This window comes from Amblyomma americanum, chromosome 2 (assembly GCF_052857255.1).
Source record: "Amblyomma americanum isolate KBUSLIRL-KWMA chromosome 2, ASM5285725v1, whole genome shotgun sequence".
NCBI classification, from domain to species: Eukaryota; Metazoa; Arthropoda; class Arachnida; order Ixodida; family Ixodidae; genus Amblyomma; species Amblyomma americanum.
Window position 1 is genome coordinate 8,703,586 of NC_135498.1, and position 20,099 is coordinate 8,723,684.

Here is a 20,099-nt window from a genome sequence, read left to right on the forward strand (position 1 = left end):
GGGATATTCTTCTTCTTTGGTGTTTACACGTAACGATTTTTCCTCATCAGCTTCTCAGTGCGCACGTGCCACTTCTATCCTTTTTTGTGAATTGGAAATTTCACTCTCCGTCAGGCGGTTCACTCTCAAGACTCCTTTCGCGCTCTCGGCTATTCTTGAGGCCCAGACAGCTCTGTCTAGTTCTCGTCCTCAATAGACGAGTAATTGAGGGTGTCTTTTTGGAACACTCGAAAAAGTTCGCATACTTTATAGTTTTTTTTTATTTCTTTGCGCTCTGCGCTTAGATCGACTGCCTACGAGCAGCAAAAAAAGGAAATTCCTTCCCTCGAGATCGATTCGTCTATAATTTTTGTTTGTTTACTTCGTGACGCATTCTCGTTGTCGTGGTTGGTAGTTTTGCTTCGACCCTTTCCTGAGTCTTTGTGCTCATCCTAGACGTAGAAAATTACAGGAACGGCAGAAAAAAGGGCGCAATACTACAGAAATCTCGATACTTTATTGGGTCGCATGAGGCTATGGAAAAAGAAGTCGGTGGAACGGTTTTTCGAGTTATATTATTTCACTAGCTCTAAAAAAAGATGTGATTGTGTAAATTCGCTTTTCGAAATGTTCTCGTTCTTGCGACTTTTTGCTGCAGTCGTACTCAAAAGCTCACATTATGTTTTTCTTTATTTCTCGGAACTATGTAACATATCCTGTCACTTTTCAACCCCGATGGCTCTGTATACCTACAGCTGTTAACTACTGAGCCGTTACCTAGTCGGTTACAGTCGGTAAATTCTGAACACGAGAGCTCATTTTTAACTTTCGAATGGTGGAGAACTGTTACTTGCCCGGGACGAGAATCTACCGCACAGGCTTTGGGGAGGTTTGAGTTGTTTGAGTTGTTCCGAACAAATTTTGCTGCCTGTCTGCACGCCTTCACCCCCCCCCCCCCTTTTTTTTTGTTGTTGACAAAGCACTGTGCAATTTTATCTCCACTCCTGCCATGGCCAGCAAAAGGCGGCTGGCAGTATTAAATAAATAAATAAATAAATAAATAAATAAATAAATAAATAAATAAATAGGTTGGTCTTTTCAGTCTTTTATCACTTCGAAACAACGCGAGGGGATGTCAGTGAGAAATGTCTAGGACAGCAGACAAGGCTTGTCTTGTTTCAGTATTTAAACACATGTTTCTCACCGTGGCAACCTTACACTTCCGCCTTTAGAACGCGTTTTTTGTTGTTGTATTTTGCTTGTTTTTTTTTTATTCGAGACGTTACTAATAACAAAGGAACCACGTTACAATGAACCCTCCTTCTTCCGCGACCGTTATTTTGTCTGAGGACTGAAAGTGTTAAATGCATAGCGTGGCTGTAAACTTATAGAGCTTTAAGGAAACTATGATTTGGGAAATCAGCGCTCAGTGTGCTGTAACTAAGCTTCTCCTTGATTTCTGGCGCGTTCGGAGTTGCCGATTATTTTGCGGCTATTTTAATCGCTCCCATATGGTGTCCTGTTTTATTTATACTACCTTCTTTTCTTATCCGTGCATCTGCCGTCAGACCTGTGTCCTTCGGCTGTTGATCATAAGGTCGTGGGTTCGATTTCCGTCTTGCAGGGGTTGTATTGTGATGGCCGAAAAATGCAAGAACAGCCCCGAGAGAACCTCGAGGGGTTGTAATAATTATAAGAAATCAATAAATCAACCAACCAACCAATCAATCAATCAACGAAATAATTGATCAGTCAATTGATCTTCTTATCTGTATGCAAATTGGAAGCCTCTAGATAAGTTCACTTCGTGGCGGCTTGGTTTCAGTGTCTTTCGAGAGCAGGTGGGGAATGAAGGGTTTCGATAGGTTGTGTCGTTGTCGACGATGGAGTGCTATCATTGCAGGCGTATTTTGTTCACGAAAGCGGCATAGTTTGTGTTGGTGAAGATAGCATCACGCACAGCATGTGTCATACACAGAGGGAACACGAGAAATGGTTGAACCGGCTTCTAACGCGGAGAAAAGTAGGTTTAACAGCCAAGCAGGAGCTCTACTTCAGGATCCTCCTCTGGAGCTCTCTGCGACTTTTTTTGTTTTTTTTTGTAGCGAGAGCTACACGGGGCTGGCTACCAGTCAAGCATTTCGCGGTGGCCGGGAGAGGAAAGTTGTGCGCATGCGCAGTTTCCATGGCAACCGGAGAGGACAGCAGATGCGGCGTGCGCTTCGCCGTCGCCGCGGCCGCACGCTAGCTCCACCTTCGGAGCCAAGCGTCGCATGCGGAGATGTAATGGGCGTCTTTATCACAACGTTTGACATGGATGCAGAGAAGGAGAGTCCAGCTGCTGCTAAATTACGGTATAGACAAGAGAAGACTAACTCTTCCGATCCTGAGGTTGTCGCCTGGCACTTGGCTACTCAACAAAGAGAGAAGTGAGCGTAAGAAGGCGAAGAGAGCAGCGGACCCGCCCGAACAGGGAGGAACGGCTTGCCAAGCGGAGATGCCAGACTGCCGAGCCTAATAGACGGCACATAGACGCCGAGATGGAGCCCAATGTCTCTCATTGCTAAACATACAGTGACCACAACAAGCTCAGCCAGGGAAACGTACCTCTCTCTACGTATATCCTGGAATAGCCGAGCTAAGCCACTGCCAATTTTTTTTTCGCTTCGCGGTGAAATATACTTTTCTCAAGAGCTGGTTTAATCATTTTTCGTGTTCCCTGCGACACACACTGTGCATGTTACTCTTGTTATGATTTGACACGTGGTGTTATATTCTCAATAATTGCCTGCAGCCTACAAGACTGCGCCAAGTTTTCAGAATTATAGAGTTTTGAAGGTACCTGCTAACACCGTGTAACGTTCGTATGACGTAGCGGCGTACTTCTTGCTGTGACCGTCTAAGGAAACCATGCACCGCATAGTTGCGAAGGCACAAAACTTATAGAAGCGATTAAAATTTGATGCAAAATTATGCGCATGTAGTACATTTCGATTTTGGCTGATTCGTACTGTTTGGTGTTTTCCGTTTGTAGGAAGGCCCTCCCGAAACGCTGGCGTTACAGGTAGCCCTTGACGGCAATGTAAATAGCTATCTTGCGTACGCTTCGGTTTTCGAGGAGGTGAGTCGGATCGGCCCCAGCCTTCTTCTTATTTTGCTCTCTTTTTGCCACTGATCTGCCCCTGCTGCGAAAGCTATCGATACACGTGGAGAGGGGGGGGGGGGACAGCTCACGTTGAGGCATCACGTGCGGGAGGCATCTCTGGATGGCAAACACTTAGCCCGCCTCGTGGCGCTAACATTTACTTACGCTTCTTGTCGCATCGCGCACATGCACTTTGTATCTTTCTTCCATTTTGTGTCTGTTTTTCCTGTTTTTATGAGATTTCTTTCTAGTGTTATTTTTAAAATTTTAGACGAATGCTTAAGGGGCCTCTGGTGCTCCGAGTTGAGGTGGCGCTAGCTATTTTCTGTTGGTAATGCGCACACGTTAAAAATAGAGTACAAACAATTTTCAAGGCAGTGTACAGGCTGCTGTCGCGCTTGCATAAGCATTATTAACCTTTGCGGTGATTGGGCCTAGGTAGGGTGCATTCTTTGGTTTTAACTGTATGTATTTAACAATGGCTGTTAACGGATATCGCTACGCGTCTTTCCACGTGGGTCGATAGCCAGTCGCTTCGCATAGAGCGAGGAACTTCACTTAGCCAAGACCGAAGCTCGAAAAAGTACAAGAAAAAATATATATCGATATTGTAATTTGCACTTGTTAATAGCGCAGGGTGGCAGCTAACTTAACGGACAATCAAATTGAGTGACGTAGGATTGTTGTGTATGTGTAACGATAGGATTCTTAGTCTGTTTAGCTAATCGAAGTGCGGCCGCATGTCGTTTTGCAAGGCCCCTTGTAGATTTTGTGCTTTTAACATATACATGGTTCGTGACTCAGTAGCGGGAAGTGAGAGTGGAAGTTCAAGTTTGGTCAGGTTAGGGGAATTCCGCATGCGATAACATCACTGAGGGATTAATTCAATTCAGTGTTTATTTTTCAGAACATTCTGGAAGGTTTTCAGGGCTGAAAGCTGCTCTGGGCAGCTTGACGTGGCACCAGTAGTGGATGAGGACTAATTTTGAAACCATTTTTAGTCTAATATCGACCTTCCAGGGATCTTGAGCGCACTCTGAAGTTTCGTTACACGGGCTGCTTTGTCATTCGCGTCTGCCGAAATGCAGCCGCGGTGGTCGCGATCGGACCCATTAGTACCTCATCTACACTGCACGGTCTACACGAATACGCCTATATGAGAGCGATTAAAAAGACAGTACGCTGTCCTCTATATAGTGCGCTCCCTTTTAGGCGCAGGGTATACTGCTTAAGTGCCTGAGAATTTGATCGCAGAACATCTGGAATGCTTACTCTTGGCAGCAGAGGTATGTTGCTACTGCAGAGCGTAGCAACTTGGCGCAGTTAGCAATGGGAGGAGGCTTTTGAACGCGGCATCAAAGGTCTAGAGGTTAGCAAATAGAGAAGGCTGAAACATCGGTTAAAATCTTCGTAACTGCTAGAAATTCTCATGTTCCGAAGAAAAAAAATTATTTCCGTTGCGAACACGAAGCCTTCCGTATTTCTCGTTAACATCCGCGTGAGTAATGTCGTACGGCGACAAAGGATAGCTACGCAGTTATTCGGCACGAAATATTCGTAGATTAAGAAAATTACCTTGTTGGGTGCTCGAACCCAGGAGCACTGCATGTCCGGAGCTGGTTCTCTAAACCTAAACCTCTTCTGTTGCTGCTACTTATTATTGCTCTCTCCCCTCGTGAAACGCTGCTACGACGCAAGCAGATTAAATTAGTGTTTCATATTTCAGTATTATAATGCTGAAAGCAGGATTTTATAAGTGAAGAAGGACATGTAATGTTGCCCCAACGAAACATCAAGTTGGCACATCTGCGCGTTAAAGTCCGTACGTTGGAAGGAAGACAAAAAATATTTCGAAACTGCAGCGCGCATAGCCTCATTTTTCTCCTCGTCTGTGCGTGTGTATCTTAGATACGGTTTCGAAGTTCCTCGAAGCAACTAGCCTGCCAGTACGTTTTGAACAAAAAATGCATGTTGTGTTAAAGGCATACGTTGCGTTGTGCAGGGTACCCGTGTTTGGTTCACCAAGAATGCCGCTGTATCATTTGTGTCGACGATTGCGTTGACGTGTCGGTCGACCATACAAGGCTAAACACACGAGATGGTTATGCAATATTTTGACCACAGCCACACTTGGGAAACAAGTAAATTTTAGAGTGTGGATTCTCTGTATGATCCTGTCTTCAGTGAACACTGAGAGCATTTTTTATTTATGCATGTTGCTCCTTTTCTTGCTTGGTTCGGTGCTTGTGCGGCCTTCCTAAATATTGCTTCGCTTCTTGGCCATGTCGTCTGGCTTGTTTTCCACCGTAAGCGTTACAAATGGCTCAAAGTAAAAGCGACTCAAACCTTCCTCCCGCCGGAGCTTAAAGCCTTCGGGACTCTCAGAGATCCCGACTGCACGGCTTAGATGCGGGCACCCTGTGCTGCATATTTCTGGCAAAAGCTGCACATATTTTGACTTCGCAGTTGGTGTTGAAGCTCGGAAAAAACGCTTGCGAGCCGCGGGATCAGTCGTATTACGCGGAACGCCACCTATGGTAGAAAAAAGCGAAAAGACCAACGTTTAGAGTTGCTGAACGGCTTACTGGAAGCATTGGGCAAAAAAGTCTGTTTGGCTTTTGGACGAGAGTCAGATTAAGCGTTCATACGAGTGTTTGTGAATTCTTACCTCCTACGCCCTGCGTATCTTTTTTTGCTCATCTTTTTTTTTTACACGTTGTACCTTTGAGTTCTCGCTTGCCGCTTCGTTCACAGCACGAAACTATCAACTCAGTGATTACTGTTAGTGTATGCCCTGTTAGAAAAAAAATATACACGCTCGCGCCTCTGAACCCTCACTTCATTTTTTGAAGAATACGATAAGAAAACGCGGATGCCGCGCAGAGGGGAGAAGAATTCACAGGGGCTGCGTCATAGGCGCCGCCTCGCGTCGTCTTTTTACAACCTCAGAGGACCACCTTTTTACCCCGAGTGTTCTAACGTCGGGGGTAAAAAAATAATACATCGAGCAGTAAAGAGCGAACGTTGCCGCCCTGCTTACCCGGCACATCGTGCCTTCTTGTGGGGAGTCTGGGGACCCCCACTTTTAGCGCTGTAAAGTTTTAACCCCGGCGCCTCAGAAATGAACGCGCTGCCGGCACCTTCTTCTTCCATCGCTGGTTCTTTCGGGATCACCCACCCGCTGAAACTCAGCGCGATGGCTTCCTTTTTTGTGCCTGAACCGAGCCTGGCGACACTGCTTCTTTAAGGGCGCGGTCGTGGGGCCCCTTTTTCCGAGGGTCGGCGACACTTGACTGGACTTGGAAGAAGACCGGCCGAGAATCGCCGGGGCAGCCGCTTTGCTTGCAGCTTTTCTCTTGCAGCCGTTTCTCTAAACGCTGCCGTGAGACGTAAATCTGAAAGGCCCTGGGGAAAGAAGGGTCGCCTTCCTGTACAACGCTCGAGTCCTTTCTTATGCTCCTCTTGAAGTTTCACAACTGCGAGTTTTATCACACAAAGTTATTATTTGTCCATTGCGATCCATCTTGGGAGAGCATACCAAGGGTTCGGGGCAACAGTGAAGTGCTCCCAGGAGGTTTGGCGCAGGTGGTGCTGGAAAGGCCAGTAACACGACTTCAGTTAGCGCGCACATAAGGTATCGCTTCTAATCGCTGATTATGATGTTCGAAATTTTGAACGTGTATTCCTAGATGTAGTTTCAGTTCGGCAAGCGCCTCAGATGGGGGTTTTCACGCAACACGTTGCTTATCATTGGGTTAACCCACGAGGCTTAATCGGGTTGAATCGACGCCGTGTCGATATTCTTCAGAGGACTTTCATACAGCATTTTCGGCGTATACTTGTGACCCCAAAGACAAAGGACTAATCGGTTGATCTGATCCCAAGGAGATACATCCAAAGGCAGTCTGTCGGGTAGGACTCAGAGACGCATACATACACGTGCGTCCGAACTTGCCATGGCCAAGACAGTGTGCTTGCGCCTCGCTCTCTCTCTCTCTCCGTGCCTTTTTTCTTAAAGATTAGTGTACCCTCGCACCTTTTCTCTCTCAATGAGGCTCACCCCCTCTCTTCTTTACTGAGGTAACATCGGACATAGCCGGGCCACCAATCTGAATGGTGATGAAAGCTCGGCCTCTCAGTGCCAGGCAACTAGAAGCAAACGGGTGGCGTCATACTAAACGCTTGGAACACTCGAGAACTGCCAGGAACGCGTGGCAAGCAGCGTGACCAATCCTTCTCAGCGCAGCAACCGCTTGCACAAGATTTTTCTGGACACTTTGCAAAGCATTTTCCACCTGAGCTTCGTCTGTAGTGCGGCTCTAATGGCGAAACGCGCCTCGAAGCATACCAGGCCTCAATTTGTTTCATGCAGTAAATTTTTGTCGTTTTAATTATTAATTGTTAATGTCATTATATTTATGTCCGGTAGCGCTTTCACTCCTAATTTGAACTGGTGCCGTGAAGTTTTCTCATAACAACAAAGAAAACAAAAAAAAGAAGTGTTTCAACGACACACTCTTTACAGGCTCGCGCGACTTTTTCTGAAGTAGATGACTTTTCTCCGGTCGACGACCGCGTCACGTGGTGATAACTGCCCGTGGAGAATACAAGTGAAAAAACGACAACCCGTGAGTAGGTAGTCACGACAGCACATGGAATGGTGTAAATAGGAGCTGTGTAATTCAAGAAAGGCAAACCCAAATGAGCGCTTTCGTCTTTAGCCTTTGCTCCTTCCTGTCTCCTTTTTGGCCGTCTCAAAGTGTCGCCATCGCTGATGCCTTTTGTAGTCTGGAGTGACTACACGTTCCGTCATTGTTCGGCCCAACCTCAGCAAAGTGGGATCCGTCGAGCGGAACATCAGTGCGCTGGGGCAAGTGCCCACAAGCAAATAGGAGTTCAAAGAAGGGAAAGCGATAGCACCTATCGCGCGTCTTCGTTAAGGACAGCCCTCTTTCATCCATCCTGAGGCAATATACCAGAACATGAGCCCCTCCAAGAAAGCGTAGGCAAGATTAAAAGCGGGAACAAAAGAATGAACGGCGCAGCGCAGCCGGCTAACTCTAGCGGAAGTAAAGCGGGGACAAGGGAAGAAGGGACGAGTCCTGCGGTGAGGAGGAGGAGGAGAATGGGGAGGTGCGGAGAGACGAGGGTGTGGGTAGAGGTGGAGAGAGAGAGCGAGATCAGCGTCCCGTCCGACCGCAGCAGCAGCCGCCGTCTTTATGCCAGTGCGCACATATTGGTCCTTCTCGTTTGCACGAGTCGCTTGTCTTGCCGAGCTTCATAAATATTGAAAAGCGCGCGAGTGGGCGTCGCGTAATTTAAACATGCTTCTTCGTCTTCGGCGATTTCTTTTTATTCTCTATCTCTCCTCGGTTAATTCATTCCTTTCATTTTTTTGTGTTGTAATGCTTCGGCGCTTGAGTCTGCAGCAGCACAACGGTCGGCTTATGGGGGTGTTCGGCTCGAAAATCGCTCGAGGGCGGTGTCCCCTTTCTCTCAGCTTTCTTTCTCCTCGCCACTTTCGAGAAATTCTTTTTTCTTTCTTTTTCTCTCGGATTCTCATCCGCTGCCCCCTCTTTGTTTCTGCCTGCGAAGGGCCGAGGAGAAGTGAGGTAGCCGGAGGACAGTGACGATGAAAATGAAAATGAAAAGCGAGTGTAAGAGAAAGAGTAGGAGAGAGAAGGTCGTGCAACTACGCAGCCCTGGCTGGATAACAGCCCCGATGCCTTTCTCCCTTCCTTGGCGGCGATGTCGCCCGCACTTCTTGCTAATTCTCGCCTAGTAGAAGAAACGGGACAGGGAGAAATGAGGAGCAGGAGTGGGGAAAGAGGAGCGGTAGAAAAGGAGAGGTGCGGCGGCAAGGGAGCAGGAAGTGATGCGTCTCGAGTGTGCCTGGCGGCGACTCTTTCCCGACGTTTTAATTAAGCCAGCCTCGGCGGTCCACTCCACGTGGCCTTCCCTCCCCGCACACACCACACGCGATGCGAGCCCTGCAGCAAGCAGCGTGGCTGGAGGCGGCCTGGGTCCCCACTTGTCTTTTTGTTTTTTTTTTTTCTCTATAGGATCCGTCTGTTTCCTCTTCCTTCTCGTCTTGCCGAGCTCACTTTTCATCTCTTGTCTGTTCGTTTTAAGTGGTTGTTAAGCACTTTTAAAATATTTCCTCTCCGCTCTTGCTGTCTAACCGTGCTTCAGCTGTCCCGGCGTCCCTTTAAACTGCCCCGGAGGCAGCAGCCACGGCGTGCTCACGCCTGCTGCTTCTACGTGGCTGCCCCGGCGCTCTTCTCCTGTCTCTGCGCTGCTGTCACAGGCTTCGTAGCCTTGAGGAAAAAGAGCGGCCGCTTGCAGCAAAAAATTAGGGCGGAGGGGGGAGGGGGGGAGATGCAATTATTACGCGAATAACCAGGGCATTGTGATCAGCATGCTGGGACTTCACTGGCTTTCTTTGTGAAGGAAGATTGTGCACTGTCTTCTAATGAACAGCCTTTGTCAAAAGTAAATAACCCGAGGGGTTTTCTTCTGGACCACGCTTTGTGGCTGGCCATGCGTCGCCTGCGTGGCGAATAGCACAAAGGTCGAAGCTTCTCGCGTCTGCACCCCCTCTGGAACTTAGGGCTTTCATAGGTGCTACAAGCGTCCTTCTGCGCAACTCAGAAGGAGACCGCTTGGGGCTAAACTTTTGACAAAGGCTGGGGGCATGCCCATGCGTTGCGAGATGGGTGAGGCAGAGGGGCAGTAGCGGCGGTGGGCAACAGCGAAATTTAACTACCACGCCCGCTACGCTTTCTCTCTCTTTCCCCCGCCTCAGCGCTGTTGATGGTCGAACACCTGGAACGAAAATAGCAGGTAGTGGAATATAGCGACAGACAAGCGCTTTATACTACGTCACGTCCGTTCATTCCCTTTTCAGGCTGTCGCACCTGTAGTGTGCACAGCGTGAGTCACTTTGGTTCTGTATAGTGCCTGCCTCCTTGCGGAATCATTGCTTCTGTTACAAGCGGGCGAAGCGAAAGTGCTTCTGTGCTTTGTTTCGTGAGGGTCGAATAAAACCTCAAGCTCTCGGAGCGCAGAAAACCCGTCGACGCTGAACCCATCCAACGTCGAATTTGCATTTTCTCCGAGCACGAGAACAGGGCCTGCTCCTGCGCAGCCAATATGACCACTGGCGTTTCTGCGTTTCATCAGGACGATGAAGAACGATAAAAACAAGGAAGATGCTAGGAAAACGCCAGGAAGTTACTCGATATTGACAGAGACAAACGGGTGTTGTTGTCAGTCCCGCTGCTTGCGTTATTTCGCGCAAAGAATAACTGTTAACGAATAAGCAGGCCATAGCGGTAAAGCACGTTCTTTTTTTTCTTTCCCCCTCCAAGCAAACCACTGGCCATTGTTATTGAGCTGCTCGCGGCTCTCGGTCTTGTCAGCCGTCTTCTTTATTATTATTATTGTTTCCTCGCTCCGTCGGCCGCGAATAACAACGCGCGAAGGTAAGGAGAAGGTGAACAAAGAAGACGCGCTGAAGAGGAGTAACAGCAGCTCAGCGCCGCCTTGCAGAGGCTCTCTTGTTCGCCAATGTGTATGCCGTTGTCTTTGGATTTGCTGCCACCACGGATTCGTCGGGGGGATGGGGAGGAGGCATCTGCTTTGTTCGCTGCATTCATCTGGGATTCTGCCGCTGGTCCCAGCAGGTAAACAGAGCGGTGGGCGGCGCTTAACTCCTGGAGAGCGCCTTTTGTCGCGCGGGAAGGAAGCTTTCTGGCGCGTTAAATGACGCGCCGCTCCCCCGCCTCCCCCTGGCCGCTCTGCTCTCCGTCGCCTCGAGCCGCTCGCTGACTTCGGCAGCAGGCCGCGCACTGGCCGTCCTTTGTTCCTGGCGCCGTCGTATAGCGTGTCACGCGCAAACTCCCTTTCTTTGGCTGGCGTCTTAAATTTTTGCGCTGCTCCTGGAATTTGTTTTTGCACGGCACTCGGAAGCCCGAGGCTCGTGACAATGATGGGTACGCGTTTCAGCATAACCGGTACTAAACATTACCTTTTACCGGTCGGAGCCCTCGAGGCAACTGCGTATGCCCGCCATCGCCCCGATAAAACGCGGAACGAGAAAAGGAGACACGTGGCGTGACAGGTAATCTGCACAGTACTGCAGAGTTAGGCGGGAGAGCTGCTGGTTCAGAAGGCCTTTCTGAAAGGCGGCCCCAGGTCTACTAATTTGCTTTTGTGGCGCGTGACCTCGTTTTTCGACGCCCGCGTCTATCAGCTCGGTGTATATGTTTCTGTCTTCCATGCTCTTTTAAGACGTAACTGATGCCCTGGCAACGTAAATCGCCCCAAGGTCCGCATATTAGTTCGCGGAGCAAGAAATGGAATGTGCGGGGTGTTGTTTTCTTACGCGCCTTCATACAGCTTTTATTATAGTTTGAAGCGACGAAGTGAACCTGCAGGCGTTCAAAAATTGTTCCACAGATTCAAAAAATGGCGGACCTCTGGCTCTCACCAAGCTTACGTGCCTTGGAAAGCTCGCTGTAAGGACTGTCGGCTATCCGCGGTCGTTCTCCCTTCCAGTCTAGCAAACAGCAGAACAGGCTTTTTTCAGACAAAAACCACGTGCTTAGCAAGTACGGAGCGACTGCGATGCAACTGCGCGCTTGACTCCCAGCTCATAGTTAAAAGAGTTTTGTTTTAAAACCGTCAGGAGACGCAAAAATTGAGGCGCGTCGACGCTTCTCTACGCCCAGCTCTCGCTAGGGCTCGTCGGTCTTCGTGTGCGCGTATACCGTATAGAGTCGAGAGCCCCCTCTCTCTCGACTTCTCTTCTCTCGTTTCCCCGCTGTCAACCCGTATATATTTCCTATACGGAGCACCGCCGTATATGCGCGCGCGCGAGTCGTCCGTTAATTACCGAAATCGTCTTTGCCGCTTGTTTCCCCCTTCCCCACTTCCTCTCCCCCTTTCTTCCGCAGCCTCGGCGTACGTAGAGAGGCGCCCCTCCCTTCCCCGCGGGAGAGCGCGATATTGGCTTGCCTTTCAATTAGCTGCGCAAACGACAGCGACCGCCCGCTCGTCGGTGCTGGCTCTGCTCTTGCGTTTTCGCTCTTCTCCACCGCCTTGTGTTTTTCCTTCTATCTTTCGCTTTCTTTCCTTCGCTCTTCGTCCTCTCGCGTGGCCTGTCAGCGGCCGTTCTGATTCCTCCTCTTTCATCGTCGTCCTCGTCGCACGGCCCACCACTCAAACACGCGCGCGCACTCGCGGAACCGCACACGCGCCAAACATGAGCGCGCACGCGCCGCCGACTCTTGTACAAACGCGCCCGCGGGGCAGGAGCACGCGCACGCACACGTGTGTATTTGCATCTATCCTTTGCCTTTTCCTCTTCTTTTTACTCCTTTCTTCAAATTTCGCCCCTGCAACTCGCCGCCCTCGGGCTTAGCGTCTTTCTTTTTTTGTTTTTGGCGCTGTCGAGGGCGTTTAATTAGCCCATCTGCCTGTGCGTTGGCTGTCCCGCGTAGCAGCAACCGTGCGCGCTTTGTAGCCGTAGCAGTTCTCGCAGGCGCCGTTCTTCTATGGCCTGGCGCGAGTTCAGATCGAAACCGACAGAACGCAAAAACTTACAAATTCGTAATCCTGTTCAGTGTTGTTGTGTGGTGGTCTGAGCTGAGGCTTATTTGTAAGCGCTATAGGTATGTCCAGTCGCTGAAACGAATCGGATACAGTACCTGGTTTGTCTTTTTTGTAGTTCCTTTTTAGTTAATTTGTGTGGCGGTTTTTGGAGAGGAGGCCTCGATGGTTATTGCCGTGATATGCTGCTCTCGCCACAGATCGCGACAAAGTCAAGTGATTTTCTCGTAGTGACATAGGCAAGGAGTGCTGGTATTCACTTTGTGAGTGGCCGTAAATAGTGCGCTTCAGTCTCTGCTTGAAATGAATCCCTCGTTTAGCAGTTGCGCAGACATCAGCTGCGCGATGTCACCATTACGTACTGTGAATAGGACGCTTATTTTTCGAGTTTAATTTCTGCAAGTTCCCGTCACCTCCACTAAGTGCTTCGCCGCTGATGTTTCCGGGCATTTCATACGATGGCCATCGAATGTGTTATTTGATCAAGATTTTTCTATTTACGAAAAAAAAATCGAAAAACAGCGCGAGGTTCAATCGTTTGTGTGGAATGTACAGACAGTTTATTTTCTTCTCGGTTTGCACGAGTTCGTCTAGACTTTTGATCTGTGCTATTCCTACGAAAATATAGCGAGGTTTTTTCTGTTTCTGCGTGTGTTGGTATTGTGTCCCCGGTGCTTTATTCGTGGTCATGCGCTGGCCTGCCGAAAAGCTTAGCGTACGAAGAGAGCTGAAGGAAAATGCGTTCCACCGTGTAAACCCGGTCTTGCTTGTAGAGGGCACTAGTGCAGAGGCGCCAGGTGAAAGTGCGCAAGCGATCGATTCTAACCGGCCGTGCTGGCCAGCACACGTCGCCTAACGTTTTGCAGCTCCTTATTTCTGTTTTTCGGTGTTCACCAATAAGCTGATGGAAACCTCGCCTTGCCTACGAATGGCCGGCACATTTTCTTCATGGTTTTGGACCATTTACCATAACCTAACTCGATTGCCTGTAGCGTTCGCATCGATGTCGTTTCGAAAGGACAATATTTATCGATAGAGGAAAAAGACGCTAGCTTGTGTGATTAGGAGACTACGATACGATTAACCGTGAGTGTGAAGTGTGGTTGAATTTCAGAAAAGTAGCTCAAGGAGAGCACACGTACCCTTATGTTGGAGTCAGTTGGAAGATGTTGGCACTTTTAAATACAATTATTTCTTCTTAATTGTTGTGAAAACAGTGTGCGTCGTCAGAAGGCTTCGAATACATCGCTCAGCTAGAAAACGTTATGAGCGAAGAACGTGGAAGGAAACACTTAAAATAAAAACCGCTACCGGAACAGATTCCTCTCCTATTTTTTTTCACTCATAGTATGGAGGAGCAAATAGGGCTTCTCCCGCTGCGGTGGCCTAGTGGCTATGCTGTTCGGCTGGTGTACATACCGGTAGAGGTGGAATACAGAAAGTACGTCATGGAACCAAGATGATTTAACAAAACTTGATTTGAAGCAAAATAGTGCATAGTTTTTGGAAGAAATAATAACGCAGTAAAGAATGACGAAAAGGCCGAGGAAGACACAAGACAAGCGCTTGTACTGTGTCTATGTTGGCCTTTTCGTATGTCTTTTCTGCGTTATTATTTCTTCTAGAATTCAGATCAGCACAAAGCGTAGCTTTGGGACGAGTCAATAAATAAATAAATAAATAAATAAATAAATAAATAAATCAATAAACAAATAAATAAATAAATAAATCAATCAATCAATCAATCAATCAATCAATCAATCAATCAATCAATCAATCAATCAATCAAACAATCAATCAATCAATCAATCAATCAATCAATCAATAACGCTAATTGGTAAAATTATTAATTTATCCTTTCTTTTTTTTTCTCTGAGCGACTGTAAAACGCGCCGTCATGGGTAGAAATAAGACACGTACGAATTGTATTTAGATAGCTTTCTGGGCCGTTGTGTTTCTGCTCAGCCGTATTGGCTTTGCTTCCAGTAATAGCGAACTTCGCTTCCACGTCTGCTTGTTCCATGGGACTATTTCTGAGAAATATGCCTTAGTACTCGCCGTTCGTAAGAAGGTTGGTTGGTTTGTGGGGCCTGACGTCCCAAAGCGACTGAGGCTGTGAGACTGCCCCAGTGGAGGGTCCAGGATAATTTCGACCACCCAGGGTTTTAACGTGCGCTTACATCGCTAAGTACACAATCCTGTAGCATTTCGCCTCCATCGAAATACGACAGCCGCGCTCGAGGTCGAACCCAAGTCTTTTAGGTCAGCAGCTGAGAACCATAACCACTGAGTCACCCCGGTGGCTCGTTCATGGCAAGAAGAAACCAAATTATTGACTGCTCTGGTAACCAGTGGCTGCGATTATTAGTCGCCTCCTTCCCTTTTCTTTCTTTCACTCCCTCCGTCATTTCTTCGTTCACAGCGGGGTTGAGGTGTCCACTGAGGGTGACATTTGCTCTTCCTTTCCTGTCCTCATAATCTTTATGCCGCACACCGCAGTGCAAATCTGATGACTTGGAGAAAAGACAAGGTGTTGCAGATAGATGTTCACTCAGTTTTAATGTAGGCGCTCGCGAACTACTTTCCTTACGTGCAGTATAAACTAAAGGCGGCTCAATCTCGCAGTTTTAGAACCACATTGCAGTGAAGGCGAGGATGCGGAAGTTTCGGCATGACGTCTGAATTCCTTTTAAAACGAAAGTGAGTAGAGTGCGGATGGCTACGCCAACCGGAGAGGCGATCCAAAATAAAATGAACGCTTTTGTTTTACTCGCTAATATGTCCACGTGTGTCTAGAGAAGAGGCGACAAATCTTATAGCGTGAACTTTCTCGATAAAGTCACGCAGGAAAGTTTAGCGTTCGAGTTTAGGGTAGGCGAAAGCTCGAGCACGTATTCTGCTCCTAACAGCTACAAGGGCCGGGTTGCGTCACTACCTCTTTTATTTCGGGTAATTCACGTTCAATTTCATCTCTCGGAACCGTCTTCACTGGACTGGTGGAGTGCTTAGCGAGTTTAAAGCTGATTATCCTAACAGCCCGTAGAAAGGAAGCGCACAAAGTAGTACCGGAGGAAACGAAACCCCTCTCAAGTGCGATGCACCTTCTCCAGTCGCAGCGCGAGTGCGCTTAATCAGACTTCGTCTGGGAGCCGGAACTCGGCTAGCCAGATGCGCAATTATGCGGGGCCACGTTGCCGTAGCCAGCAAGGACAAGGCTTCGCAAATATCGCGGGCCCACGCATAATGCCTCGCCGCCGCCGCCGCGTTAGGACGGATATAGGGATGCAGGCCTGCGCCGTATATACTTCCGAAGCATGGCGGCACAGGAACACTGAGCTCCCGCGTTAGCGAGTGAGCCCAGCTTCGAGCCGAGTTTCGAGCCAGGCTTCAGGCTCCGCTTTTGTGCGACGCAGGGTTTTTCAGAGGCAGGCTGTGTGCGAAACGGATAGGCAGCCTTTGGGGGAGAGTTGGTCGCTGCGAACAGTGGATGCGCGCTCAATTCAATTATGCAGTCATATATGCTGCCGTAGTCGATTAATACCCGACTGGGTGTGCCATGAATCAGCGCGGCCGTGTCGACCCCGATTAAAAGCGCGCGCTCGGGCCTGCGTGCGCGGTGGCGACGCATGGTCTGCCGTAATTTGGTTAGAGACTGGACTCCCCCTCTTCCCTGCCCGTGGCGGCCGTGGCTGCTGCTCTTTCAGAATTGCCTCTCTTGTGCCGGCCGCTGCTCTTCCATATGCGATTCGTATCGCGCAAGCCCCACTCCGACTGCGTGTCTACGAGTGCGTCGGACAACCAAAGTGCCTTTAATTGTTATACGAGTCGCGGTCCCGGCGCGTGTTCTCCCGCCGCTCGTCTGTCGCCCCCTCCCCTACCTCTGCAGCATTTCATGCGGAATTCATTGCCCGTGGCCGTCTAAGCGCGCGTGTCTTCGAGTGCGCCGCGAACGAGCACGACAACCGACACGCGTAATGACCGCACACATTTCACCTGACCGCTTTTTTGCGTTGTCCGCGTCGTTTTGTCGTGCCCCCATCTCTTCTTCCGTGGCCTGCTGCCATTCGCGTCGTAACCCCCGTGTACGCTGTTCGGGCGTATCCGAAGCGCGCAAATTAGGAACGCTGCAGCGGCAGTGTAGGGGCACAGAGGCGGACGACGTATAACGGTGCCACCGCCACAGCCGCCGTGCATTATCCCCCCCTCCCTGGTCGGCCGATGTTAGCCGCCGGACATCTCTCTTTCCCTTCCTGCCTTCCGGACCCCCCCTTGCTCTCCCCCTCCCCTTCCCCCTCGCCTCATAGCGGTCTCCCGGTCCGCTCATTGGCAGGCGGCACGACGGCGACATGTGGGCCTCGCAACTCGACCCTAGCGGCGTGTCGAATACAAAGCGGTCGTGGGCACCTCGCTTCTTTCCTCTACGTTGCTTCCTCGACAGCCTGCTAGGTCTTTTTCTGTTTTTGTTTCTGATTCTTGTTAGCTGGCTATATGGGCTGCTGGTGACCTTACCTTTTGTAGCAATTTTCTTGTAGGTTGACGGCTCTATTTTTTTTCCCCCGTTCTGTAGATATATATTCAGAGGCGAACTGCTGCCCTCCCTGAGGAGGCTCATTTTTGTACGCATCGTACGCAGTAGCGTTTTCGCAGTCGAGTACATGTGTTACGTATACTTGAGTGGGTTTGCGGCAGGCGGTTTAAAGCGACTGTACGGCTCGAAACATGTAACTCAAGGGGCACACGGCAAAGTTGTAGCGTTTTCAAGTCATGGGCGCGAAAAATGCCGTAGAGTGGCTTTCGTTGGTGTCGCAACTGTGGAAGCTAGAAAACAGAGATTGGGTTCAGCGGCAAGTGCACGCTGTGATGCGAGGAACTGCTGTTCCAAGTGCAAAAACGGGCGCGACGAAGTATATGGAGATGAGGTTGTCCATGGTAAGCCAACGCACGATAGATAACATTATGAACACGAATACGTCTAATATGGGAAGAAAAAAGAGAGTAAGCTGTCCCTTAGCGCACACCCTTTTATGAAAGGGAGTACCATAGAGGTGCTTAATCCATTATTACTTTTTTTCTGTTTAGAGTGTACCGGGGCCAGCCCAAACTGCGCGAAAACGAACGAAGGTGGACGAAATGAAAACACATGCGACACCGATGGGATTATCTTTCTTGCGCGACGATCCTCTCGCGCCAGTCACCACTTTATGAAGCTTTTCGTGCGATTTTCGTTTGTTAACTGTATGCGATTTTGATGCGACATTGTTAATTTCGTCTTCTACCGGAGGACCTCTTCATACAGAACTTTTGTAACACGCTTCCACTCTCTAGTGCCCACCACAGTTCAAACTCCTGCAGCAGTCCGTTAACTGGCTGGCGTTAGTAGCCAGACCGTCCGCTACTATCTGAGTATCAGGGCCTGGTTAGTATTCAGTGATTAACGAAATATTCTCTGCTGAGCAGTATATAAAGCTGTGCACGAGTTAAGGGCACACGTGCATTTTACGCGATCGCGCACGTTACAACTCGGTACATTATAACGAACTTCTTCCCGTGCAAGGAACCACGTGCACGTGCGGTTGAAAGCAAGCAACTGGCAGTGGGGGAAATCAGGGAATGGTATGGCAAGCGGACAGAGAAATGCTGCAGAACACTGCAAGCACTGCGTCAGCACTGACCTCACAGCAGCCTATTGCTTCGGCCCGACGGATTCAATCCTTATTTGCTGGTGTTATTAGACGACCCGCAGAAACAAAGTGCGGATTAACGCCTGCTGGTTGCAAGTTCGGGTCGAGATGTTAGGCGCCGGAGGCGCAGCTTACGCGGCAGATTCTTTTGCCTCTGTTGCGCGTGTTTGCAGCAAAAGAGCGAGGCGACTCTCCTCTCATCCCTTCCGCTATCAGAGTCTGAGCGGATCGCTTCCGCCATCCGATCCGGGGCTTCCGGTGCCGAGTCCGGCTGCCGTAGGCAGATGAAGGAGCGAGACAGAACGCGTTGTATAGGTACGGATGTACAAAAGGGCAGGCACCCGAAGCCACAAAAGCGACCCTCCCCATAGACTGTGGAGACGGGAAACGTAGACGAAGATGTGCTTGTGCAGTTACTAAAACTGGTGTGGATGTAGCGCAGCTTTCACAACGCCCTTCGACCCAGAATGGGGATAATTTGCAGAATCTCAAACGTAGCTTCCTTCGCATTCCAGAGTGCGACGAAGGCTTAGCGTGGAGGTTGTGAATGGAACGCTGGCTTCGTTGCGTCCTTTCTGGCGTGGTTACTGGCCCTTTCATTCCAGATTTGTTCCCTGTTTCGTCGCGCTGTATTACTTTCCAACGCAGTTGCGGTTATAAAAATAAATAAATAAATAAATAAATAAATAAATAAATAAATCACGAATGACAGCTGATTTGCATCTTTGGTATTGTTATCACTTTTAATTTCGATATCTGCTCTCTTTCATATACCTCGTATGGCTCACTCGCGTTTACACCTGAGATGTACTTGGCATGAGGTAAATATTTTATTTCATTCCAGGTTCGGTAGCGGAAAGAATGCTACTCGGAGAGACGTTATATACCTGCGAGTGTGCGGAATGGCGTCAAACGGTTCCGGTGCACTTTTGAGTTGCATCTTTTTATCATCAACATCATCATCAACATCAACCTCTGCTATGACGAGTTAGGTGGGAGTTCGTGAGATGCGCTGTCCACGGCCCCTTCTTCGCAATGTTCATCGCCAAAGCCAACAACAAGCGAGTTCCACTCTATATGTGTGTGGAAATACACTGAGCATTGACGCGGGGCTCCTCTGCTGGCCAAGTGCGCTCTAACCCAGATGAAAGTAAAGAACCAAAGAACAAAATCACCAGAGTTCATCCAGAAGCGCAGCAGACGCAGAGTCGCGCGAAAGCACAAGAAGAGCGGAATCAGCGTTGGGCTGTCGTTTGTTCCGCTGTCGTCCTCGCGTTTCTTGTCGCTTGTCGTCTCGATTTGTCGCCGCCCCTCCTCGCTGCCGGGCCGGCACCGTGGGAGTTGCGCAAGCAGGCGCCATCCTCGTCCAGTGTTTCTGCAGATCCCTTCTTGCAGCGAGCAGCGACCGCGCTTAACCGAGCGCAGATCTCATTCTCCCACGTCAATCCCACGCACGCACACACGGGCTACAAGCTTACGCCGCTTCGTCCTGCAGCACGTCTTCGATATATTTGTGCAGCCGGATGCCCCCCCCGTTCCTCGTTCCTTTTTTTTTTCACCCCGGAGGATCTTCTGGTTCGAACGAATTCTCATCCGTGCGCACACTCGCAGCCAAGAACGCGCATCTCTACTGTGAGCGACAGTCATGCGATATGTGTCTGCGCCGAAACGCCCTCTCCCCT

General features: G+C 49.3%; 1 protein-coding gene across 11 annotated transcripts in view; it reads left to right on the plus strand.

The window, feature by feature from the left end:
• The window catches only part of Rbp6 (RNA-binding protein 6), a 509,349-nt gene that overhangs the window by 229,773 nt on the left and 259,477 nt on the right, over window positions 1–20,099 (plus strand). For 6 of the 11 annotated variants that reach the window (XM_077652959.1, XM_077652964.1, XM_077652966.1 and 3 more), the window contains exon 6: window positions 3,014–3,100. The exons of the other annotated variants lie outside the window; for them this stretch is intronic. In XM_077652959.1, coding sequence (XP_077509085.1) covers window positions 3,014–3,100 — 87 coding nt within the window. The remainder of the gene's footprint in view (window positions 1–3,013; window positions 3,101–20,099) is intronic. 11 annotated transcript variants of the gene reach the window in all.